The sequence below is a fragment of the Eupeodes corollae genome, chromosome 1 (assembly GCF_945859685.1).
Source record: "Eupeodes corollae chromosome 1, idEupCoro1.1, whole genome shotgun sequence".
NCBI lineage: Eukaryota > Metazoa > Arthropoda > Insecta > Diptera > Syrphidae > Eupeodes > Eupeodes corollae.
Window position 1 is genome coordinate 287,312,613 of NC_079147.1, and position 27,459 is coordinate 287,340,071.

At 34.6% G+C, this 27,459-nt stretch overlaps 1 protein-coding gene across 1 annotated transcript; it reads right to left on the reverse strand.

The window, feature by feature from the left end:
• Nucleotides 1-660: 660 nt before the first annotated feature.
• On the reverse strand, nucleotides 661-19,195 carry LOC129939142 (protein disulfide-isomerase). Its single transcript, XM_056047026.1, has 5 exons — nucleotides 18,881-19,195; nucleotides 15,338-15,645; nucleotides 1,592-2,316; nucleotides 1,283-1,529; nucleotides 661-1,211 (listed from the first exon to the last, which is right to left on the reverse strand). Exons 1-5 carry the CDS (start codon nucleotides 19,035-19,037, stop codon nucleotides 1,146-1,148), a joined length of 1,503 nt encoding a protein of 500 aa, XP_055903001.1. The 5' UTR covers nucleotides 19,038-19,195; the 3' UTR covers nucleotides 661-1,145.
• Nucleotides 19,196-27,459: the final 8,264 nt, after the last annotated feature.

Below are 27,459 nucleotides of genomic sequence, written 5' to 3' on the forward strand. Positions count from 1 at the left end.
TAGTAGGAACTTGTTCCCGGGAAGGGAAAAATTCCTAGGGAAAAATATTTCCCAAGGAATTCCCGATAAGGCTAAATTAGTCGAGTTCGAAGAGGGCGAAAGCGAAAGTAGAAAAATCGCTAGCAAAATGATTTGCCCCGAATCCCATAACCAGGCTCCTGTTGTAACAATTTTATTTACCCCTTATGATCTGTGTTTAATTTATAAAGCCTTTATTTCCTCATTATTGAGAAACGGTGTCTCAATATCCTACTTGGGTCTATTGGAGAGAAGTTGAAAGAGAGCTCTAAAAATGATAGGCATCCTTGTTTAACTGAAACATTCCGTCTGTTTAGTGTTCCCAATCAATTTATTAAGTGCCCAACCTATATTCGGAAAGCGAAGAAAAATTAATTTTTAAATACATACCCTCCTTACTTGTTAAATAAAATTTGTAAGTTGTGTTAAATATTTGTTTTCCAGTTTATTCTTAAAAAGAAATCACAAAAGCCGAGCCATAATAATAACTCTTCAGATTCTTTTACATTCAAAATTTTTAAGAAAATATCTTCCTAAATACATACATACATCGATCTACGAAAAAAAAAGTGAAAATAATTCCCAATAATCAGAAAAATAAATTAAAACAAAAAATGAAATAAAAACCAAACGTACAAAATGTTTTTTTTTTATAAAAAAAGGTTTTTTCTTTATTAGTTTGTATTTTTCTTATCAGTTCTTTTCACAGAAAGTATGTTTTTTTTTTCTTTTTATGTTTAATAATTTTTTAGTATTACAAATAAACATGTTTCTCTCAACTATGGAAGTTTCAATGTTTTTACTCTTTTTTTATATTATTTTTGTATTTTCCCTAGCCTTCCTACGACGACATAAATGTTTACTTTAGCGTATAATATAAAAAAAACTTAATTATATAACTAAAATATTGTTCTCTTAAAGTAAAAAAGAAATATCAAAGTAATTAGAAAACAAATTAAATTTAATAATTTTTTTTACTCTCTCATTTATGGATCCTGATCCTTTTTGTTTTCTTGTTTTGTTTGTTTGTTGTTTTTAGAATGAACAGAAGATTGGATTGTATTTTGTAAAAGGTGGCTATATAAACTGTTTTCTACTGGTAGTATTTGAATGATGTTGTTGGGAATTTACAATTCATCTTTTTCGATCTTTCCTTCCGAAGGTTCATCAAGGACTTCTTCGGTAACTTCCTCCTGAAATTATTTAAAATAAAAAACAAAATTTAGTTCAATTTAAATAATGAAAAGAAGAAGAAAGTTCTTACAGGTGCTGCCATTTCACCGCCAGCATCCAAGAATTTAACGAAGTCTTCGAAGGTCCTGTCCAAGTTGTATTCGATCACTTGGTTGTCACCCTTGCGGTAGAATTTAAGTGTGGGGAACGATGAGATCTTGGTGTGTTCCAATTCATTGATGGTGGAGTCCATCTTGGCAATGACAATGGTTGGGTGATCCTTGTATTTTTCACCCAATTGGTCGTAGATTGGAACCAATTGTTTGCAATGTCCGCACCTATTACAAACAATAAATTAATTAAAAATCATGATGATGAAATAAACATTTTAAAAACTTACCATGGAGCATAGAATTCAACAAGGACATCCTTTTCTGGGTTAAGTGCAACTTCATCGAAGTTGGTGGCAACGAGCACCTTAACTGGATTCTTGTCCCAATCTTCTGGCAATTCTTGAGACAACAAATGTTGCTTCAATTTTCCAGCAATGAAATCTTCAACAAAACTCTTAACAGCTTCGGGGCTCAAGTCATTGGTTGGTGGCTTGTATTTGGCCATATCTTCTTCCAATTTAATCAAACGAATACTTGGAATTTCATCCTTGGACATGCCGAAGAATTCAAAGATGCGAGCGTGATCTTCCTCGTCAGCGCTGATTGTAACAAAAAGAATTTCATCACGGTAATTTGCAGCAATATCCTTCAATGGTTCAACGTATTTCTCAACGTGTCCCTTTTCCTTTGAGACGAAGAACAACATGTGCGATTTGACGGAACCGCCGAAAATCTTCGATGCTGATTGGTGGTTGAAGTCAACAATCAAAGGCAGTGAGTAGACTTGGACGAATTTCTTGAGATCTTCTTGGTTAATAGCACCTTGGTAGATAGTCTTCTTGTCATCGTATGGCTTGAAGAGAACAACTTGGTTTTCCTTGGCTTCGTATTTGGCAATAAGTTCAGCGTTGGTGGTGATACCGAAAACAAAGCTATCGAGACCATTGGCAACGGCAAGGAAGGCCTTAGCTTCTTCGCTTTCACGATCGGCAAAGAAACCAACAACAGCGATCTGAAAATTGCAAAAATAAAACAAAAATTAGGTTACGGTTAAGAAAATCAGCTTCATTATCATTTAAATGTTAATCACATGGCTGCACAGTTGTTGCTCTGTGATTGGTCCACAACACAACAAGAAAACCTGTTCGTCTATGAAATATCACCGGCCGTGGAATTGTTTATAAATAAATTAGCTTCATTTTTACTTTGCTTGTATTAAAAAATGTAATCTTGAATTTAATCAGAATAAGAACTGTATTCCGACGTAGAATCTATAATTAATAATATACAAAGTAATCAATTTACATTTCGTGTTTCATCTATCTCGGGACTTGTTTATTTTTAATTCAGTATTAGATCGAGGGGGATTGCAGTTCTATTAATTGCCAACTGAAGTGACAATGAAAATATGGTGTACTCGTGCGAGCACCTGTTATTTGCTGTCTATAAATAATTTTCTTTCATAAATACGACTTAATTATGCATGAAAAATATATATGTACCCATGTTTGTTGCTTCAAAACGCTTCCAAGTCTGAGAAAATAATAAACATAGACTTGTTTATTTTTTACTTGTTTATTATAATTTATTATTCAATAATATTATCATTACTTTGGGCTGGTCGCTTTGGCATAGTTTCACTTATTCAGAGTCTAACTTTTGAAATCGAAAGTTAAGCTTTAAGATTGTTTTACGTACCAACATTTTGTTTTACATCATTACAACAAGAACCAAGGTCCAATTTGGATACTAGTTGTACTCGGCAAGAAAAGTGAGACCTTAGCATTGAATTGTGTTTTATAAGTGTACTAGCTGACCCGACACACGTTGTTTTGTCATTTAAATAATTTCTAGAGAATATGTTGCTAGAAATAAATAACTAACTTATAGTAAGGGTGTGAGGATGTGGTATATAAGAGAGGGAGAGATATAGAGCACTGTAAACGGTGACAAAATATGAAAATAACAAATTACCAAACAAATATTTGTAATTTATTAAAATTATAAACATATCGCTAATTAAGACAATACTACCAAAAAACAATATCAATCCCTTAATGCAACAGAGTGTACAATATTTTTTGTGATCCCATCTTTCCCCCATACAAACAAACTGAATAGTTTCTCCACTCGAGAGCACACCAATTATAGTTGTCCATGTGAAAAACATGAAGTGCTCAAATCTAAGCCGCAGACAGGGATCTTTTGGCCTTGAGACTTATTGATAGTCATTGCAAATGTCAATCTAATTGCAAATTAAAGCCGTTTAAATTGAATTGGCACAACTGTGGGTATAATAGGGCTTCGCGACAATGATATATGTTCACCTCTGAATTTGCTATTTATTATGACAATGATCGCGTGCCGTTGCACAATTGTGGTGGGTTCAAATAACCAAGCAAAATTAACGAAGATCTAACCTTCATTTAAAAATTATGCGGTGGCATGCCTGGTAAATCCAATGAGTTCAAAAAATCGGTTGGATAATTTACAGCTTTGAGCTCCGGTAGTATCACAAACTATGTCAATAGATTTGTATGACACCAAGTCACCTGGTAATAAATGTTGTATAGGTTAAGTTAGGTTAAAGTGGCTGCGGATTAAAATCCACACTCTTAGGCCAAGAGAAAGGTCCATTGTGATACCACATGAATCTAGAAAATTATATCTTACTAGTCGCACCATTTTGAGCTTCTTATAAAGCGAAGAAGATATTTGATATCCTTTTTAGCTAGTTCACTGGGATTATCAAAAGAGTAGTCCCCCAGATGAAGTTTGCGTCTGAGTGAAAGAGCAGGGCAAGTGCAGAGGAGGTGAGAGATTGTTTCCTCTTCTACTTCGTCCATACAGCTCTTACAGAAGTCAGTGTCTCGTAAGGACACCTATTAGGGAGCTAATATGAAGTCTGCTTTGAGATGACAAGTCTTTAGAGCGCTTTAGGTCCAGCGAAGGCCATATGAGTTTTGTGGCTGCGCATGTTGGTAAGTTGTGCCACCTAGAAGTTGCTATCGCAAAAGCTGTTTCTTTTAGCATAAGTTTACATGTAGCTTTCGGTATACCTATCTTCTCCCTTTCAGGTGAAATAGGTATGACGGTTCCATTTTTAGCAAGTTCATCGGCTCTACAATTTCCTGTGATGTCTCTGTGGCCCGTCACCCAACAGAGGTGAATGTTAAATTGCTGAGCCATCTCCATAAGAGACAATCGACAATCGAGGGCCCTTAGAGATTTGGTTGAGACACCGTCAAGGGATTTGATAGCAGCCTGACTGTCTGCGTTTTCTCTTAGCCAGGAGAGAACCTCTTTGATCTCTAAAATTTCCCCTTGAAAGACGCTACAATGATTAGGGAGGCGGAATGAGATCTTAGATTAGGCTTTTCTGAGTACACACCACTACCAACTCCCTCATTTGTCTTGGATCCATCTGTATAAAAATGAATACTTTTGTTATCCAAGAGTTTTTTGTCTTCCCATTCATCTCTGGATGGAATGGATACCTGGAAGTTTTTTCCAAATAGGAGTTTAGGAATAGTGTAGTCTATGTACTTTGGTATAGAACCAAAGAGGTTCAAAATGATGGAGTGCCCCACATTGTTGTTGGTCCATTGAGATGAGGCGTCGAGTCTTATCGCTGTACTCGCTGCCACTTGTTTACTGAAGATGTCCAGGGGTGTCAGATGGAGGAGAGTGTCTAACGCTGCTGAGGGTGTGGTTCTCAATACCCAGCTTATGCAGAGACATGCAGTGCGTTCGACTCTTCTGCATACCATACTGCAACCCCGTACATAAGTATTGGTCGGATGACCGATGTGTATAGCCAGTAGGTTATGCGAGGTTGAAAACCCCATTTGCTTCCTATAGCTTTCTTGCAAAGGAAAAGAGCTGCTGTTGCTTTTTTAACTCTTTCCTGTATATTAGATTTCCAACTTAATTTTTTGTCCAATATCCGACCAAGGTATTTGGCTTCATTGGTAAAAATTAGTGGTATACCTTTTATTGAAGGAGGTACAATTACTGGTATCTTTTATTTCCGTGTGAAAAGGACGAGGTCTGTTTTTTGAGGATTAATACTAAGTCCGCAGTGATCAGCCCATCTAGTGAGCATATTGAGTGCATGTGACGGCGATAGCAACATCATCGGGATTCGCAAACACTCTGTAGCCTTCCCTTTCAAGGGATATTAGTAGTTCGTTAACCACTATGTTCCACAGCAGAGGGGACAGAACACCACCTTGCGGAGTGCTTCTACTGACAGACCTTTTTGTGCAAAAATCTCCCAAACTAAAGTTAATGATCCTGCTTTTAAGCATTAGATTAATCAACTCACAGATTGAGTATTCGACGTTTAAGGTCGTCATAGCAGAAGTGATAGAGGATGTGTCAACGTTGTTAAAAGCGCCCTCAATATCCAGGAAGGCCACCATAGAATATTCCTTTTGTTCTAGGGAGTATTCGATAATTCTTACCAGAGTGTGCAAGGCTGTTTCTACCGATTTCCCTTTGCAGTAAGCATGCTGAGACATTGATAGTCTCTTCTCAATGTTGTTACGTATATGGATATCGATCAATCGTTCCAGAGTTTTGAGAATGAAAGATGATAGGCTAATAGGTCTTAGGTCTTTAGGGTTGACATGCGAGCATTTGCCCGCCTTGGGAATGAAAACTACCTTTAGATCTCTCCATCGCTGAGGTATATAGACCAGATTTATACAACTTTTGAAGATCATCTCAAATGTTGTATGTTGAGGTAAAAGTCGTTGACATCCCTGTTCAACGCCTCAAGCGAATGTTTGTGTGCCATAGTGCATTCATCCCAGATGATAATTTTACACTGTTGCAGCCATGTTGCCATGAGTTATTTTGAATATTTAGTGGCAGTTTAAATACTGAATGGGCTGATCTGCCTCCATCCAATAAAGTGGCCGCAATCTCAGAAGATTCAAAAGCCAATCCGATACCATTATTTGATCGTATTTTGACAAGAATTGGCGAAATAAGGAATGTTTTGCCAGTTCCACCTGGTGCATCCAAAAAAAGAATCCACCTTGTCCAGCCGAAACTGCGAGTATGATGTGGTCATAAGTGGTTCTTTGTTCTTTATTCATTAGTGGAACATTTCGAGCAACAATCAATCGCAGCCATTTTTACAGTATTGTATTGTAAGTACAAAAACAAGACAGCTTAAAAAGTAGCGATAACATTTCCGCCTACGAACTAAGTGTAGATAGAAATAGAATTTAGGAAATGGTGTTTTTTTGAGTTATAACAAATAAAAGTCCACGTAGCTTTCAAGATGAACTTGAAAATGCCATTAACGATGAGTGACGATAGAAACACCACAAATCATTTTCTACCCTTTTTTTAAAACAGTCTTTATTAATTATGTTGATAAGTAATTAAGACTTTTTTTAAGACTTCCGATGTGGTGATAAGAAAAGCAAACGCCAATGAGTGATAATGAATATGAATTTCAAATATTTGTTTATACTTTTATCGAGTTATCAAAAAACTAGTGTGAGTTTTTATTTTCTTAATTACTAGTCGAATTCTTTATCTTTAAATAATATTGTAAGTGGCTTGGGGCACGTAATTTTTAAAATTTAACTGATAAAGTCAATTATTCACTCTAGCAGCTTTAAGTATTTTGTGATTTTCTTAATTGATATTAATGTTGAAGTGTCGTTTGTATAATTTTCTATTTGCTATACAATTTATCATCAAAATTGTGAGTCCACAACAATTTTAAAATGTAGGTTGAATAAATAGAAAGTACAACAGAACAATAATGACTCTAATTACGAGAATTGAATTAAATTTATTATAACAACAAAAGGTTAACTGTTGCATAACAGATACAGAAGATACATAATTTATTTTTACTAGGTCTCATTTTTTTACACAGAAAATTTAATTACATTTTTTTAACTTGTTTTGCACGATTTAATCTTTATAAATTTACCTACTTCAATATTTGTCCTAAGCAAATAGAAAATAACAAGTTCAATGTTAAGCTTTGTTGAGCAATTTAATATTGATAACAAATTTTGGGTCTTATCTAAAAGAATAAGGTTAACATAAAGACGGCTTCTTTATATTCTTTGAAAGAGATAAGATTATTAAATAGAAATGACAAAGACTTGGCTTAGCTTTTGGTCTATTAGACACGTGCAAAATTAAACGAAAATAGATATTGCCTCAACAAATTAGTAACCAATTTTGAAGTTCAAAGGTTCAGAAATGAGTTTTGAAGAATAAAAACAAGAATGAAAATCCGAAAATTGTGTGATGAGATTTTTAAGATTTTCAAAAACTATTTTAAAATTATAAATTATCAAAAAAAATGTCGACTCTATAATATAAAGGAAAGTTGAAATCATATTTTGAAAGAAATTCGACACAATTTGTTTGAGTTCTCTGCTGGACAGGTGAAATGAACTTTCGCCTAAAGGAGTAGTATTTTAATTACAAATAATTTTTGCATATAAATCAGGCAAACGAGCTGGAGTCCTCGTATCGCATGAAAAAGAGAGAGGTTAATCGCAGTGTGCACCGCGACAAGTGTAACTACATCAACGCATTGGCGCAAGAAGCAGAAGATGCTGCAAACAGGTGCGAAGGCAGGACCGTTCACAGAATAACCAAAGAAATGGACGGTACACACAGCTCAAAGCAACACCTGGTAAAAGAAGTAGACGGTACTGTGATAAGTTCGGTGGATGAGCAAGTCAAAAGATGGAAAGAGCACTTTTCCTCGGTTTTAAAGTGTTTGCAAACAATGAGCATCCGATACCTTCTGAAACGCTTGAAGAAACTAATCCCCGAATCCGCACCGCAACTCCAAGTAAAGATGAGATCGTTGCCGCAATTAAAGCACTTACAAACAACAAACCGGTAGGATTTGATGGTATTCCCGCAGAGCTTTTACAGAAACGCCAATGTTATCAAGCGAACTGCTTTATCCGCTCATAAAGAACCACCGAAAGCTTCCCCCATGAGTGGAAGAAGGGAATTATCGTCAAGCTCCCAAAAAAGGAGGGGAGAAAAACTGGAGAGGAAATTTGCGTTCTACTAGCCGTTGCCAAAATAGCAGAAAGTTGTACTGGAAAGCATCAAAGAACACCTTAAGGCCACACTCGATGCCAAACAAGCAGGATTCCGCGCTAGATCCTCCTGTATTGATCACATTAACCTGCGGATCATTATTGAGCAGTGCGTTGAATGTCGGTCACAACTACACCTACTGTTCATCGACTTTGAGAAGGCCTTTGTTTTTGTTGGTGATAAGCGATGTTCTGCACACAACAGAACGGAACCGGTGGAAAAAATGGAGAGCTTTCAGTACCTTGGAAGTAACGTCTCCATCAAAGTCGGAACCGAACACGTCATCTGCCGCATCGGCAAAGCAAAAGCGGCGTTCGGTATGCTGTCAAAAGTTAGGAGGAATAATTCTATTACCTAAAGAACAAAGCTACGACTGTTTCACACAAATGTCGAATCTGTGCTTCTTTATGCGTGCAGCACTTGGAAGGTTACTTTAGCCATAACAAGAAAGCTTCAAACCTTCGTAAATAGATGTCTTCGTAGCATGCTGAGAATTTTCTGGCCAAACCGTATTTCAAATGAGGTCCTTCATAGAAGGACAGGTCAGGAACCTATAGAATCTATAATACGAAGACATTAGTGGCAATGGATTGGACATACGCTTCGATAAGGTAACGACTACATTGCAGGCCAAGCAATGCAGTGAAATCCGCTCACACAAGAAGGAAGAAGAGCTAGACGACCAAGAAGCACATGGCGCAGGACAGTCGAGGCGGAATCAGCGTCACTAGGCAAGAGTTGGAGCGAGCTGAAACACATCTCCGGAAACCGTACACGATGGCGCGTAGGCGTAGTAGAGGCGTAGATTTAATGACATTTCGAATTCTTTCCAAACTTTAATTTGGTGGATTTGGAATAGCTAAAAAAAACCTGTAGGGCGAAAGGTACTTAAGTTCTTACTATACCATGTCCAGGCTTAGAAAGGAAACAAATTCAGAAACATTTGTTAACAATAAATTGTCTCCGAATAATCTACTGTGTGTGTGATTTTTGTCTTTGTTTGTAAGGAATGCTGAAACAGCAGTTAAGTTTTGATTGAGATCTATTTTGACCTGTTTGATTTATTACCAATAACTCAAATTGAAACAAATTGCTAAGTTCAGGATAAAGAAATGCGATATTTACTCAAAAATAAAAACAACAAACCATCAATCAATATCTAAAAAGAAAATGTTCCTCCTCTAAGGGAACAAAATAATATTACGCACTAAGAAAAGGCAAATATCTTCGCTCAAACTTTCAACTGCAACCGAAAATGTTGTTCGCGAAAAACTCTTAGAGTTCGAAGATTCTGTAATTTTTCAACCCAGTTCACTTATTTCTAACAACAATTTAGTAAAAGGCTTGCTTAAAGACCTGAAAATAAATAAATCTCCTGGAGATGATGAAATTAGCAACCAATTATTAAAAGCACTGCCTTAACTTTTATCTTCAATGTTTGTATTAAACACTTTTATTTTCCTGAAAAATGGAAAGTAGCAAAGGTTACCTATTGCCAAGGCTGAAAAACCTAAAGATAGCCTATAAATTATAGGCCTATAAGTCTTCTAAGCATTATATTACATTAAATTTTACACTACTCAGCACATAATATATACAGAGGAGAGAACACAGCACCTTGAGCGACTAGACTATGTAAGGTGATAACAACACAAGACATTAATACAAGACAGAATCACAGAAGAGAGAGAACAACAGATAGAAAGAACACATGACAACAACTCGCGGTAGGTTTCTTTGTATTAACCACGCTCACTGATGCCTAATTTGTGATCGATGGGAACCGAGGCTTTATCAGTGACTAGGCCATTGCCGTCTTCTAAGCAATTTAAGTAAAATTTATGAAAAGGTGTTAAATGACCGACTCCTGCAGCATATTGATGAAAGAAGTATATATCCAAATGAACAATTCGGATTCAGAGCACGTCACTCCACCAAGTCCTGAGAATTAAAAAATATGTCCAAAATAATATTGTTTTACAAAATTCGACGGGTCTAGTTTTGCTAGACATAGAAAAAGCTTTTGACACTGTTTGGCACGATGGACTCATCTTTAAGCTAATTTTGTTGAATTTTCCACGATATCTTATACAAATTATTAGGAATTTTTTGAAGAACCGAAAGTTCTTTGTTAGTACTGGACTTGCGAAATCTTCTTTATTTGACATTTCATTTGGCGTTCCTCAAGTATCTGTTTTGGGTCCCATTCTTTTTATCGTTTTCTTATCCGATCTTTCTCTGCTTGAAAATACTGAAATTGCCATGCTCGCGGACAGCACTGCCTTTTTTGCATCAAGTGTTTTTGCTCAAGACCCACTTAACTACTTACAGTGTTCCCTTGATAAACTTCTTAGTTACTTCAATAAGTGGAAAATTAAAGTTAAAGCCGAAAAATTCCAGGTCGTTCCACAAACCACTCTCAATATTAATGCAACCAATGTCGTATGGTCCGAAAATTGTAAATATCTTGGCATTATACTTGATAAACTCACTTTTCAGTCACATATCAAACTCAATTCATAAAACCAATTTATTAATACAGTAAGCTAAATCAAACATGAACTGCATCTTAGAAAAGCGGGGTCGGCTAGAAATGGCATTAGAGTTGATGCGGCAAAAGCAAGGGAATCTAATTCCGTAATTACATTTGATGTTATGAAAACTTTGCCAACTTCAGTCATTTCAAGGGGTGTGTGCTATAATAGAAGGCAGCTCTGGACAAATTGTCTAGGTATTGATGACATGATAAAGAACAAAGCTTACATGTATATTTGAGATGAGTCAGTTGGATCAAGAGGTCCCCAAGAAATTGCCAGCTGCGTATTGCATTGTATTAAACATTTTGTGAGTTCCTCAAATGAAATTATGTACACTGACCACACTGGTGGGCAAAATAGGAATATTAAGATGTCCGCTTTGTGCCAATATATTGTTCCGCATAGTGACTATTTTGTAAATAAAATTAATCACAAATTTCTATTGAGTGGCTACTTTACTTACTTACCTTGTGATCAAGACTTTAGTCTTATCAAAGAACAAAAGAAATATTTTAAAGACATTTTTGGCCTTATGGACTGGTATAAGGTTATAGCAACGGCAAAAAAGAAGGATCCATTTAAATTATTGTTATGGATTGATCTGTGAGGTTTTGACGAAAAAATTGTAAAAAAATATAACAAATTCAAAGATTAACGTTAATAAAAGGAAAGGTAGAATAGCTTCAATTTCTGAAAGAGATCCCCTTCAATATTTCTTACAAGTACAGCAATAACGAAGACGTGCTCTTTAAAACTGTGATATTAAAAAAAAGAACATATACATTTATCACAGGCCTTGAATTTCTGTTTCCAAAGGAAATGCCGTAGGTGAAGCGAAAAAGAAAGATTTACTCGACTTACTAAATTTTGTTCCCCCGAGTTACCAGAGTTACCAATAAACAAATGTTTTCCTTTAATTTCTTTAACCGTGATTTTCTCAATTATTGGAAATTGGGGTTACGTCACTTCTGTTCTCAGTGCCTCAATTATAAAAGTTTACTCTGTACATACGTTAATATTTACACTACTCAACTGGTATACGCTGGAAATGAGTTAAGGGTATGTATCAATCGTAATCGAGGAATATATCAGCTAGGATCCCAAAATGAAGTGAAATTGTTTTCGGAATAATTTTTGGAATCACTTCAAATGAAATTAAAGCAGCTGCCATATAACACATCAGCCAATAAATAATTCAGTTAATTGTCAAAATTTGTATGATTTCTTATGTGTTCATTTTGTCTGTGTTTTTCAATAAAATAAACATTTGCATTGTGTTAATGCACATGACAGCTAGCTGCAGATTTATTTTGGGAAAAATCCCAATGTCGAAGCTTAGTTTTTGAAAGAACATTATTTTACTCGAAGTGTTAACACATTTGTCGAGCTGAAAAATCATTTCAAATACTTTGTCTGTTGCCTCAACTACAAAATAGAAGTTGGAACTTGTCACGAATAAAGAAGTTAAGGTTTATTTCCTTTAAGAAAAATAACACTATTTTTAAACAATTTCCTGCTGTCAAATTCAAATCACAGTCAAATTTTAAATCACTTGAAAATTGCAAATTTAAAATATAGAACATAAAAATTCACTTCGATTTTAGTTCGAAAGAAATAAAATAAAATCTATTTTGATAAAAGTAGTTTTCAAAGTGATTATTCATTGGATTTTAATTTTATTTCGAGTGAAAGTGAAATTGTAGAACCTAGCTGATATTCTCAAGGAAAAACCGTTCATAGAATTAGGAATTTCCAATACATTGATAACAAGCTGATAACATAATTATGTTAATTTCCCGAGAACGCAATAAGTTTAAATTATCGTGTACATAATTGTTGGTTTTTAAGGTTAATCTTAACTGACCTGGTTTTTCTTATGAATCATATTCTTTCTTCTGAGGTGTCTTGATGTTTTGTTCTAATCAGATAATCAGGGTTTTTTTATTCTTACGCACATACCCAAAAATGCAATTTCTTTTTATAAACCCCTAAGCTGTGTTGAATTCGAATTCCAAAACCCAGATTTAAAAATAAAAATGTACTCCTTTATATAAAAATCAAAGGTTCAGGGGCATAACTCGATTCTACTTTTGATTCTATTTGAAACTCATTTCCGATTCTACTTTCAAATCGTACTGCGTATGTAAGTAGAATTGGATGCCGGTTATACCAACTTGTTTTCAAAAAAATGTGTACTTTCGAACGAGTATCGAGTTGTTTGACAATTTTAGAAACAAAACAAAAAAAAACATCAAATTTTTGGACAGGAATAATTATTACAAAAATGGACACCGGTGGAATTTGGTATAATTTGCAAGAAAATGAAGATCGGTACGAGCAAATATTAGAAGAATAAGAGATAATTCCAAAATAAGCGTCTAATCGGGCTATTGTGACTAAATTTCGCAACAAATTTACATTTTTGGACCGCCAAAACGCTTACGTAGAGTGCGAACAACGTGTACAATTTTGCGGAAGGATTTAGGTGTGATGCCTTTCAAAATACAGCTGGTGCAAGAATTGAAGCCGAACGACCTACTGCAACGTACAATTTTTGGTGAATAGGCTCTTGAAAAGTTGGCCGAAGATTCACTTTTTTGCCGAAAAATGTTTGGCTCAATAGGTACGTAAATGAACAGAATTGTCGGTTTTGGAGTGAATATCAGCCAGAAGCGTTGCAAGAGCTACCAATGCGTCCAGAAAAAGTCACAGTTTGGTGTGGTTCATGGGCTGGTGGCATTATTGGACCGTACTTCTTCAAAGATGATGCGAATCGTAACGTAACTGTGAATGGTAAGCGCTACCGTGAGATCATATCCATCTTTTTTTTACACAAAATGCAAGAGCTTGACTTGCATGTGATTTCAACAAGACGGTGCCACATGTCACACAGCACGCACAACAATGGACTTATGTGAAATAAGTCGGGATCTGTCAATTGGCCGCCTAATCGTGCGATTCAACGCTTTTAGACTATTTTTTGTGGGGCTATGTTAAAGCTGATGTCTAAACAAACAAACCCGCTTCAATTGACGCATTGGAAGACAACATTGAAGCATTTATTCGTGATATATCTAACAGCCGAAATGGTGGAAAGCGTATGCAAAAATTTGACTAAGCGGTTGGAACATTTGAGGAGCAGTAAAGGTCAACATTTGCATTAAATAATCTTCAAACATTAAATTATATGGACTATCGATTCAAATAAAGATTTCATGCATTTTGCACATAAAGTGTTTCTTTTGGAAAACTTTCCTATAGCTTTTAAAAAAAATGCCCTTTATATACGGTAGAATACTTTTGTTTTAGTTATACTAAGAGCTATCATCTTTCATTTATGTTCTTACTTAAAAATGCTGTTCTGATTATCATTAAGTAATCAGCAGCATTGAATTCTTTGGCAACAGAAGGTTACAAAAACCAAATCGGTAGTGAAAAGACCGCTGGAGTTGCACAGCAAACCATGTCAAAAATACTTGCCGAGATTTTGACTACAATCGAAAGAGTCATGTGCCCGCTGATTATGAGTTTTGAAACGAATGAGGAAGCGAGTTCAAACGCTAATTTTGGTAAAAATCACGAATTCCCGGTGTAATTGGGGTGAGAGATGGAACCTCATGTTCTACATTTTACTTACTTTTTGACAAAAACAAATTCGCTCGCAAAAACATTTGATGTAAAGTTAGTATTTTCTATTTTGCCTTGTTTTGGATTCTACTTTCGAGTTACGTAGTTCCTCGTTTATTCGAAAGTTCATAAGAATATAGTTGGCACTACTAGAACTATTCGATTCTCATTGGTTCGAAAGTAGTACCAACTTTTCGAATTCAAGCAATTTAATTGTAGACGAAGATTTAAAATTGTTGGTAAACATTTTTTGTTCAAAAGTAACCCCAAATTAAACCTTAAGATTCTTTTTCTCATAAATATCGATAATACCAAAGATATGCATTTTTCTAAGTTGAATGGTTTAATCGTAAATAACATTTAAACAGTTAATTTATTCCTCTTTTTTAAGAAACAACAACCCTATTGAAGCATTAAAAAATGCTCAAACTGGTTTGAAAACATCAATTTCTATTCATTTCTTTTTCCTTCGTCTTTCTTTCCCCCAAAAAAAGAAGAAAAAAACTTGTCTGTTCCTTAAAATTACCCACAAGTGATAAAATTTCCAATATCTATAAATTGTCCTGCGTTGGGTTATCTCCAAAAACAATAAACTGTCAATACGTCCCTTAAACGAACAGCATCTCCCAACCATTCAAATCGGGACCCATTAAAAAGAATCAAATAACAACCCAAAATAAAACCTGTTTACCTATTATTTTTTCCCGACTGGTTTTCATTTTCCAAAAGGTATAACATAAGAATAAAACACAATTTAGAATAACCTACCTCATTATCCTTCAAGAATTTCTCGATTTCTTCGACTGTTGACAATTCAAGGGCAGGTGGTCCGGTCTTCTTGTTGACCCAAGCGACAATATCATCAGCTTGACGTCCACCAGCATAATCAACGGCAACACCATTACGGAAGAACTTCAATGTTGGATAGCCTCGAACTTGATATTCTTCAGCGAGTTCACCCTCTTCGGTGGCATCAACTTTACCCAATTTAATTGGAGATTCTGTTTCGGCCAATTTTTGGGCAGCCTTAGCGTATTCAGGTGCTAATGCTTTGCAATGTCCACACCATGGGGCATCTATAAATAAATAAATTCAAAATAATAAAGATAATGAAAAATTGATAATTGAAATATATTTGAGATTATTTTTAATTTAATGAAATGCATCGTTTTTCTATCGCTATGCACAATGTGATCAAATTCTACACTGATACATTTTTGTTTAGGTTAAAGATTAAAGGAACAACGTAGATATTTACTCAATGTGAAATATATACGAGAAAGTGTGCTGCTACTGTCTTATCAGTAGGTTAAAATTCCCAGCTTAGGTTTTTTCGTTTGTTCATCTTGCGAAAGATAACATGCTAAGCAGCAATTATAAAATTGGTGCCACATGGAAGGCCGTCATTCTCGTCGTCGTCATCTAACCATAGACAAATCATCAAATACGTGGCTTAATAGAATATTACACATATATAAAGATTAGAATTAATAAATGCTTTGCATAAAATGCACACGTCAGTGTTTCATTTCCAAGTGATTACACAAAATCAACTACGTTACGTGTACCCGCCGCAAGACTGATACATTCAACTTGTGATATTTAAGAAATCAAGAAGAACGACTTCATAAATATTCATCATCTCAAAATAAAAAAGTCTCCATAGAGAGACTAGAGTTACATAGCCATACGAGTTAATGATTTGAATAATAATCTTAACTCAATCTAACCAATGTCAAGGGAAAACAATATGTTTTTTCTGTATCTACCTTTAGTCGAAGCGTTTCTTATGTTAATTTATTTCTTTTACCGCTTCATTTTATTTTGCACATATTTCGATAAGTAGGCCGGCAATTCAGTTTTTGTTGTTATTTCGACGGTAATTATTACCAACAAAAGAAGAGGGCGCAATAAAATGAAAAAAAGACTAAACTGGTTCATTAAGCCGACACAAAGGGTTATTGGCCTGAGAGTGTAGTTTTTTATTTCTTTCCTATTCATGAATCATTTAAAAGATGCCACGATCGTGGTGGGTGATTGTGTGATAAGATGAGGAACAAAATGTTTTAAATGGAGATCAGAATGTTTTATATTTATAAGTTGAAAGACCTCACGAACTGACTGTGAACTTTATCTGGGGCATAAAATAATGTTTTTTTAAATGTAAAAGAGAAGAATTATTTTGTTCAAGATTTAAGTCAATACAAATTTTATTGCTTCAAAATTATTTAAAATAAAGAAGTTACTCGCCTCTTCGTTTTGAAACTAGAAATTTAAAAAGTTACTCTTGTAAAATGTTGTTATTCATTGGCGGCTTATTGAATTTTTGATAAAAGGAAGCCTCTGCTCAAAAAATTTAGGAATAAAATATTAAACCTAACAAAGATTAGTTTGTTAACAACTTTTAATTCCACATTTTCGCAGGGGACTTACATACATAAAAGTGAACTATATAGGTACAAACTTATTAAATTGAGCTTTCTTTTAAATGTCTAATTATGTTAAAGGTGCAAAAATACTTTTGGCGAAATTATTGAGCGATAAAACGTCCCAAATTAGTACCAGTGGCATGATGGTTAGTGCGTTGGACTGTCATTCCAGAGGTCTTGGATTCGATCCCTGCCTATGCCATCTAAACTCTTTTCACGGGTACTGCTTCTTGCGAGGAATTGAAAAATTCTCTTGTCATGAAAAAGTGCTTTCTCAAATTAGCCGTTCGGATTCGGCATATAAACTGTAGGTCCCCTCCATTCCTGACAATATTACTCGCACACAGGATTGGTTGAGAGTTATAAGTCACTAGGCCCTAGTTCTCAACGGACTGTTGCGCCTCCCTATTTATTTATTTTAAAACGTCCCAAATGGTAGATTTGAATTTTTAAAATTAATATAAATTTAAAAAAAATGGATTAAGGAACAAAAGAATAACAAACCAAAATCTAGGCCCGTTTGGTCACTATGCATTAATATTTCAAATTCAAATAACCTACGTCAATGCTATAAAATCGAATCTAGATATTCTACTTCGTTCTTAAAGTGTGACTTTTGATCTTTTAAAATTTTGTTTATTCACATTTGTAAAGTCACCACGTTTTTTTTTTCATACTTAAAGAAGAACAAAATGACTAATAAATTTCCCATATGGTCAAGTGACTAGGACATCAGTTTCACGTAGGTGTACAGGTTTTTGAAAGTAGGTTCCTACGAACATTAAGCGCACAACATTTTTGTATTTAAAGTAGTCATAGACTCAGACTTACTTGACTAACTTAATTACTAAAAAATGAGTTTCCCACATTTAACATGGATATACCTATCGCAGGTATTTGTGTTTATATAGTTCACCACGCCCCAAATAAACTCATTCCCTCTAAGCAACAAGCTCCTATAGTAGGCCAATGGTAAATTACTTATTCGAAAGCAATCGAACATTAAAGAATAATTAATGTTTTGATTGAGAAAAAGAAATATAAAGATGAAGCTGATATTGATGAGCTATGAAGAGAAACCACGACGTATAAGAAAAGTGACACGCATGCAGAATCCGGTTTGTTCTTATGACACGACATAAAGATACATTTTTTGGAGTCGCATTTACTTAAAAAAAAAAAAACAAAAATCAGTTATGGAATCTTGACTTTTCTTATCTTCTGTTAGCTTGGCACCTTTTTTAAGGTTTGCCTGATAAAATAAACAAAAGACCGAAAGCAATTCAAGAGTGAAAAGATAAAAACTCAAGTGTTTTATGACCATAACTAAACATACATAGTGCAACATTTATCAAACAAAGCAAATAAAGGAGGAGTGGGAGTTCATATATTTGCAGCTGCATTTAATTACTTTGTTCTTACGAACAAAAACATTTGAACATTTAACTGCTTTTGGAATAATTAAATATGAATTGCATTATGTGTGGTGTTGGTTAATTTTCTTTTTTTGAAACTTCATCTTTCTTATAAAAAACATAAGAACGAAGTGACACGTCACAAGTTGAAGCATCATTTTGTGTAGACTTTTTGGAGAACTAAAAAAAACAACTATAGCTATTTTCAATGGCTGGCCGGTACACTTGTTCCTCTTGCACGCACAGCTCCAAACACATGTTGCTAACCACGGTTGTCTCTTTTTTTGTTTTCTCTATTCGTAGACAACTTTTTTTTCTTAAACTTTGCAAATTTCTTTCTTTCTTTTCGTTTAATTTTCTCTGTGTAGAGATTAATGACCGGATGATAATTATTATTCGGCTTTCAGATAAAATTATGCATGAAAATATGAATTGAAAAATCAAAGTAGAATAATTAAGGTACTTACAGAATTCAACTAAAACAAATTCATTGTCGGTGATAGCGGAATTGAAGTTATTTTTCGTTAAAACTAAAACACCATCTTCCAATTTGATTTCTTCGGCGAAAACAATTTGGGTCGCCGCCGCGGCGATTACAAATAACGCGCACAAAAATAGTTTCATCGTTACTTTTTTTATCGTGTTGTTGTTTAAATTTAAATTACTTAGGCTATGTTGAGTAAAATAAAAAAATAAATTAATTTATTTTTTTAAATTCAAGAGTGATGTTCTTCCTTCCTTTGTGCTGCCGATGCTGACACGTTGAGATTTAAAAGGAAAATAATCGGGAGGCAAGGAATGGAATTTCTTTTTGAATCTGGGAAACTGGAGTGGAAGAATGTGGGAAATCGAGTTGGCTTTGTTGCTCTAGTGTGGTAAATGGGAAAGAGATGGCAGGTGTTTGGATGGATTAGTGGGGAATTTTTTGAAACGGAACGGGTTATTGGATTGGGTGTTGTTGTTTTCGAATAAAATGAACGAACAACGAGCGAACACGTAGCCGGTTTAGGTTTCTAGGGTTGTCTTGTTTTCTCGTTGGTGTGCATGAAAGAAGAGTCAGCATGTGGAATTCTATAAATGATGTGTGGAATGTAGAGTTGCCGTTGCTGTTTATGGCGATAGTAGGAATGTGTTCTTAAAGTATACTTTATTGAGTACGGTTTTATGTATTCTTGATTCTGAACGAAAACAAAAAACATTATAGTAAATGGCTTTTATAAAGATTTTATCATTTCTTCTCATTATTTCAGTTTAGTTTGACATAAACCTGATGTATCTAATTATTTATTTATTTGTTTAAGATATAACATATTGAAGGACCTTGTCCCTTGTTTATATACTTAGTTATTCGAAATTATAAAGAATGAATAAATTATAAGTACCTACATTTTCATAAAATTAACTAAAAAAATTAACATAATATCAGCTAAATTTAATTTAAAATCTTAATATCAAAGGAAGTAAAAAAAGTGCAGAGGAGATGAGAGATTGTTTCCTCTTCGTCCATACAGCTCCTACAGAAGTCATTTGATGATATAACACAGTGTTCCGTAAGGACACCTATTAGGGAGCTTATATGAAGTCTGCTTTGAGATAACAAGTCTTTAGAGCGCTTAAGGTCCAGCGAAGGCCATATGAGTTTTGTGGCTGCGCATGTTGGTAAGTTGTGCCACCTAGAATTTGCTATCGCAAAAGCTGTTTCTTTTAGCATAAGTTTACATATAGCTATCGGTATACCTATCTTCTCCCTTTCAGGTGAAATAGGCATGACGGTTCCATTGTTAGCGAATTCATCGGCTCTACAATTTCCTCTGATGGCTCTGTGGCCCGGCATCCAACATAGGTAAATGTTAAATTGCTGTGCCATCTCCATAAGAGACGATCGGCAATCGAGGGCCGTTTGAGATTTGGTTAAGACACCATCAAGAGATTTAATAGCAGCCTGACTGTCAGAGAAGATGCGGATATCAGAAGATGATATCAAGTTTTCTCTTAGGGAGGAGAGAACTTCTTTGATCGCTAAAGTTTCCGCTTGGAAAACGATACAATAAATAGGGAGGCGGAATGAGATGCTTAGATTAGGCTTTTCTGAGTACACACCACTACCAACTCCCTCATTTGTCTTAGATCCATCTGTATAAAAATGAATACTTTTGTTACCCAGGAGTTTTTTGTCTTCCAATTCATCTCTGGATGGAATGTATACCTGGAAGTTTTTTCCAAATAGGAGTTTATGAATAGTTTAGTCTATGTACTTTGGTATAGAACCAAAGAGGTTCAAAATGATGGAGTGCCCCACATTGTTGTTGGTCCATTGAGATGAGGCGTCGAGTCTTATCGCTGTACTGGCTGCCACTTGTTTACTGAAGATGTCGAGGGGTGTCAGATGGAGGAGAGTGTCTAACGCTGCTGAGGGTGTGGTTCTCAATGCCCCGCTTATGCAGAGACATGCAGTGCGCTGAACTCTGCTGAGTATGTCGCAGTATGTGACTTTCTCCAGTGCAGTCCACTATACTGCAACCCCGTACATAAGAAGGTTATGTTAGGTTGAAAACCCCATTTGCTTCCTATAGCTTTCTTGCAAAGGAAAAGAGCTGCTGTAGCTTTTTTAACTCTTTCTTTATATTAGATTTCCAACTTAATTTTTGTCCAATATCAGACCAAGGTATTTGGCTTCATTGGTAAAAATTAGTGGTATACCTTTTATTGAAGGTCTGTTTTTTGAGGGTTATTAAGTCCGAAGTGATCAGCCCATCTAGTGAGCATATTGAGTGCATTTTGGAGGAGGTCTCTTAGTGTATTAGGATGTTCCCCTGTGACAGCGATAGCAACATCATCGGCATACGCAACCACTCTGTAGCCTTCCCTCTCAAGGGATATTACTAGTTCGTTAACCACTATGTTCAGCAGGAGAGGGGACAGAACACCACCTTGCGGAGTGCCTCTACTGACAGACCTTTTTGTGCAAAAATCTCCAACTAGAGTTGATGATCCTGCTTTTTATCATTAGATTAATCAACTCACAGATTGAGTATTCGACGTTTAAGGCCGTCATAGCAGAAGTGATAGCGGATGTGTCAACGTTGTTGAAAGCGCCCTCAATATCCAGGAAGGCCACCATAGAATATTCCTTTTGCTCTAGGGAGTATTCGATAGTTCTTACCAGAATGTGCAAGGCTGTTTCTACCGATTTCCCTTTGCAGTAAGCATGCTGAGACATTGATAGTCTCTACTCAATGTTGTTTCGTATATGGATATCGATCAATCGTTCCAGAGTTTTAAGAATGAAAGATGATAGGCTAATAGATCTTAGGTCTTAAGGGTTGACATGCGAGCATTTGGCCGCCTTGGGAATGAAAACTACCTTTACATCTCTCCATCGCTGAGGTATATAGACCAGATTTATACAACTTTTGAAGATCATGTAATGAAAACAGTATACAAAAATTAAATTTAAACCAGAGAATACAAAAGAAAATAAGAACCATCAGAGAACTCACAAGAATCAGAAGTATCCGTTATGTTATACAAAGGTAGCAAATACCAAACGCTTAAACTTGTTAACATTGTGAGTATATCGCCAGTCTTGAAATGTCTTTCCAAGGTTTGATGCCACGAATAAGAAATGATGATGAAGCTCGAGTACTTCTGTGTCTAGGTATAGAAATTCTATTACTAGAAGAATTCAGAATTCCTCAAAAACACATTTTTATTGAATAGATATACCGGAATTGACTTAAAAACTATTTTATGGAGAGTATTTAGAACTCTTATCTGCAGAAAGTTTGGAAACGACATTCCCAGGAAAGATTTAGTAAAATTAGAAATATATTCTCTCCTCTTTATAGAGTACCCATACCTGATAACATCATTGAAGAATACCTTTAATCTTGTTAGCACTATACCATTAGCACCTGAAAACATTTTAGCACCACACAAAAAATGGGGAACCAGAAGAGCCTTGGCAAGCTTGATTTTGATACTTAAAGGAAAACTATTAATATTATGCAGTTTGCGCAAGATGCCCTCACTCTGGTAAGGAATAATGTCATTGTCTAACACAACCGGATCCAACATGCTATTCACAGGTCTAAAGTAAAACGCTATAGCCTGCGAATTGTCTGGGTTTAATTTCAAGCCCAAGAATGAACAGAACCAAGATCTGCATTAACATAAATAAGAAAAGAGGAAATTTCATTAATCGGACAGGAAAAGAGTAATTTAACAGCATCTGCAAACAGATGAACATGCAAGAAAGATGTTGCAAGGTTAAGCTCATTTATAAATATGGAAAACAAAATTGGCCCTAAAATGGATCCTTGGGGGACTCCTGAATTAATCTCAATAAAATCGGATTAATAAATATGAAAATATCAAATTACACGCACTGCTACTGAAAGAAAAATATCGGTTAAGTTATATATAATACAACATATAACTGACAGTTAATAGTAACTAGTACTATCGTGAAGATCTACAATATTTGAGACTTTTCTTTGTTGATTAAAATATTTAGATGTTATTTTTGATGTCTTATAGGATAAATTTGATGATATTTTTCGTTTAATGTAGCCACCACATACTTTTCGTTTTCGTTGAAGGACATAAAATATAAATAATGTAATTTTTTTCCCAAAAGCAAGTTAAGAAACCATAGGCTATAAAATAAAATCACGCTCATAAATAAAAATAAACATATACTATCCGACAAAGTAAAATACAGGCTTATCCATTTTGCGGTTTCAAAAGTAAAAGTAAAATATTTCTTTTCATGATATTTCTTTTTTATTATAAAGTTTGAACATTGGCAGCATGTGTGAACCACTACATTATTTTAATGACCACCACTCTAATTGTTGCAAGCATCGATTCTTTTGAAGTAATTTTCGACCACTTTTTGACATATAAACGGTGATTTTTTAAGAGCTTGAGAACTTTTTTTAAAAAAGAAAGCATAAAATTTGCAAAATCTCATCGATTCTTTATTTGAAACGTTAGATCGCGATCGCCATTCACCGTAACGTTGCGTCCAACAGCATCTTTGAAAAAATACGGTCCAATGATTCCACCAGCGTACAAACCACACCGAACAGTGCATTTTTCGGGATGCATGGGCAGTTATTGAACGGCTTCTGATTGCTCTTCACTCCAAATGCGGCAATTTTGCTTATTTACGTAGCCATTCAACCAGAAATGAGCCTCATCGCTGAACAAAATTTGCCGATAAAAAAGCGGATTTTCTGCCAACTTTTCTAGGGCCCATTCACTGAAAATTCGACGTTGTGGCAGATCGTTCGGCTTCAGTTCTTGCACGAGCTGTATTTTATACGGTTTTACACCAAGATCTTTGCGTAAAATCTTCCATGTGGTCGAATAACACAAACCCAATTGCTGCGAACGGCGACGAATCGACATTTCACGGTCTTCAGCAACACTCTCAGAAACAGACGCAATATTCTCTTCTGTACGCACTGTACGCGTTCGTGTGGTTGGTTTAATGTCCAATAAAGTAAACTGAGTGCGAAACTTGGTCACAATCCCATTAATTGTTTGCTCACTTGGTCGATTATGTAGACCATAAATCGGACGTAAAGCGCGAAACACATTTCGAACCGAACACTGATATTGGTAATAAAATTCAATGATTTGCAAGCGTTGCTCGTTAGTAAGTCTATTCATGATGAAATGTCAAAGCATACTGAGCATCTTTCTCTTTGACACCATGTCTGAAATCCCGCGTGATCTGTCAAATACTAATGCATGAAAATCCTAACCTCAAAAAAATCACCCTTTATTAGGCGGAACCTCATAACTTGACGAATGTTGATTTTTAGCGCTCAAATGTTAAGGTTTATTTGCATAAATACAGTCTTTTGAGGAAAAAAATGTCGATTTCTGGCCCTATACTTTTGAAACTGCTAAATGGATAACCCATTACTATCGTGAAGAACAAAAATGTTTGAAGTTTTCTTTTTTGATCAGAATAGATGTTATTTTTGATGGCTTATATGATCGATCAATTTGATAATATTTTTCGCTTTATTTAGCAACCAAAGAAATCGTGTTTTTTGACTCTTTTTGTATTAAGACATAATCCATTAGGAATGTAATTTTCTCTCCCAAAGGTATGTTAGAAAAACATAGACTATTCATATAATTTAAAATCATGTCTTTAAAAAGTATTCTAAGAGGAAAGATACAATTAACGATTTTGCAGTTTTATTTAATTCACATTTCCCAAGACCTTTAAAAAGCTGTAAAACAGGAATAACTAAAAAATTATTATCCAGGACATAGCTACATTTATTAAAAGTATGGATTAGAACTTCGGGAAGATTTAAAAAGTTCTGATTAGTTATCTACCTCTTAAGATAACTAATCAGTACTTTTCAAACATTCCCTTAGGGTCTGTTTCACTATACAAAAGTAAAGTCACAATTAAGCTATTTGGAACATAATCAGCCCATAAAATCCACATTATTGTTTCATTACGATAATGAGTAGTTTTAACTAAAAGTTAATGTTTTAAGTAAGTTATCGTGTGGATAAATTTGACAGTTAACAGTGTAGAAAGCTATGTTTTGCATGCAACGATGGTTTTTAATTTTCACAGGATGAATGTGATCCATTTTTTACATTGTTTAAAATAAAAACAAACTAAATGAAATCTTTGGAAGAAATTGGGTTTTATTTAATCTTGAAAAAAGAAACTTAGAGCCATGTGTTGTCTTTTTACAAAAAGGCACACTGAAAAGTATTCAAATAAATTAAATCAACAAATGTTACAGAAATAATGCAATAAACCCGACAATGGCGGACACAATGAGCGATCTTACAATTTTTTTTTTTAATTCTTATTTTTCAAAAGGTTTACAAAAATGTAAAATAAGAATAAATAACAAGTTTAGTTACCCTGTACATACATCTATGAATAGGATATAGAAGAAAAACGCACTATTCTCTAACAGGTGGGTTTAAAAGGAAACTAATTTAAGTGGTGGGTAACTAGACAGAACTTTATTAATACATTCTTAAACAGACACTTAATTTTTAACACTTTTGAGTTTCATTAAAAAAGTTGGGTGAAATATTTATTCATAAGTAATGTTTGAATAAAAAAGTGCCATTCAAAGAAAAGTGAAAAATATTATGTATTATTAAAAAGTCGAATCACATCGACTACGAGTCCAATAAGAATGTGGAGAAAAATCAATGTAAATTTTGACATTTCTAACACATTGAAAATGTGAAAAAATCACTAGAAATTCATAAGCAAATCATTTCTTGAATTCTGTAGTTGACATGAATATTGTTTTTAAAAATTTTAAATATATGAAATATAAAATTAAAGTTTTCAGTTTTTACACACATGTCACCGTTTTGGACAAAACGTCACCATGGGCAGCTACAACTTTGAGGTAGTTAAGGACTTTGTCTACTTAAGCACCGGCATAAACAACCACAACGACACCAGCGTTGAAATCAAACGAAGAATAACTCTTGCAAATCGCTGCTTCTTTGGACTTAGAAGGCAATTGAGAAGTAAAGTCCTCTCTCGAGCATCTAAAATCACCATCTATAAGGCACTCATCGTCCCGGTTCTCGTTTATGGCGCTGAGGCCTGGACCCTGTCAAAGAAAGATGAGAGCGTCTTAGGATGCTTCAAAAAAAAAATTCTTCGGGTGATTTTCGGGCCCGTACGCATAGATGGAGAATGGAGTTGAAGATATAACGACGAACTGTACCGGCTGTACAGCGACACTGACCTAGTTAACAGAAATAAGATCCAACGGGTTAGATGGCTAGGTCATATAGACCGGATGGACATCAACGCTCCAGAGCTTGAGTCTCATTCAGGAACTTCAAGCAGTTCAAGGCGGCAGCAGTTAATGGAAGATTTAATCCATAGACATATAATTTAACGAATAAAAAACTTTTTTTACTCTTTACATAATTTTGTATTAATATAAAAATAAGAAGTTTAAAGAACCATTGTATGTATCTTAAGAAATACCTAGCTACCAGGACAGATATAATAAAATACCTTAAAAAATCTCATACTAACACTTTCTTAAAAGTTATATACAATCAATCATTATTTATAAAATCGACTACGGGCTTGCAATTTATGGTAAATGCTCGAAATCTAATCTTCAACTTTTCAAACCTGAATACCACACAGCAATACGCCTGGCCCTAAGAGCTTTCACACACAACTCACCAATAACACAAGTGGCGAAACAAACATTCAATCAGAAAAGAACCCCCAAATGTGTTTCAACCCTTTAACAATTAATAACATCCTCGCATAACAAAAGAATCTTCATATCCTCCATGGCTCCTGACACGAAACTCTATCATCACTGAACTCAACAAACTACCGAAAAATTCTACATTTTGTAATGGGTCCGATTTGTCAAATTGAAAATTTTGATATTTCTCGACGTTTCAAGGTCAATAGAGTCGAAAAAGATTTTTAGAAAGATATCTGTGCGTGCGTGTGTACGTACGTCCGTATGTCCGTACCTTTGCGACGTTTTTTCGTCGTCCATAGCTCAAGAACAAGAAGAGAAATTGAATTAAATTTTATATTATATATTGTAACGTGTTATCAAAGAAGTATACTTTTTGAAAAAAAAAATCCATTTAATGGTTTTTTTATAAATCCAAAAAACTGAAAAAAAATTTGTCAACTCCAAAATTTTACGACTTAAATATGATCTCATCTCCAAAACAATTTTGTGCAACGAAGAATAATTTTTTTGACATCTGATAAAATTTTGAGAAAAATTGAATTGACAGTTTTAAAAAAAAAAAAATAAAAATCTAAAAAAAACATTACTCAAAGTTGGTAAAAATTGAAAATCGATTTAAATATCTTTTCAAAAACTTAAAATTTAGGCTTCAAACTTATTTATCTTATAGAAATATTTTCAAAACTTTGAGACATTGGCTTTAATTTACTTTTATCTTTCAAAAAATATTGTCGTCAACATTCAGTAAAATTTTGAAAAAAATCGAATTGACAGTTTTCTTACAAAAAAAT

Coding starts and splice junctions, on each gene's coding strand:
- LOC129939142 (XM_056047026.1), bottom strand. CDS start 19,037: ATGAAACTATTTTTGTGCGCGTTATTTGTAATCGCCGCGGCGGCGACC. Junction 2,317..15,337: donor AATTCTTGAAGGATAATGAG/GTAGGTTATTCT, acceptor TGCAATTTTCAG/ATCGCTGTTGTTGGTTTCTT. Junction 1,530..1,591: donor GTTGAATTCTATGCTCCATG/GTAAGTTTTTAA, acceptor TGTTTGTAATAG/GTGCGGACATTGCAAACAAT.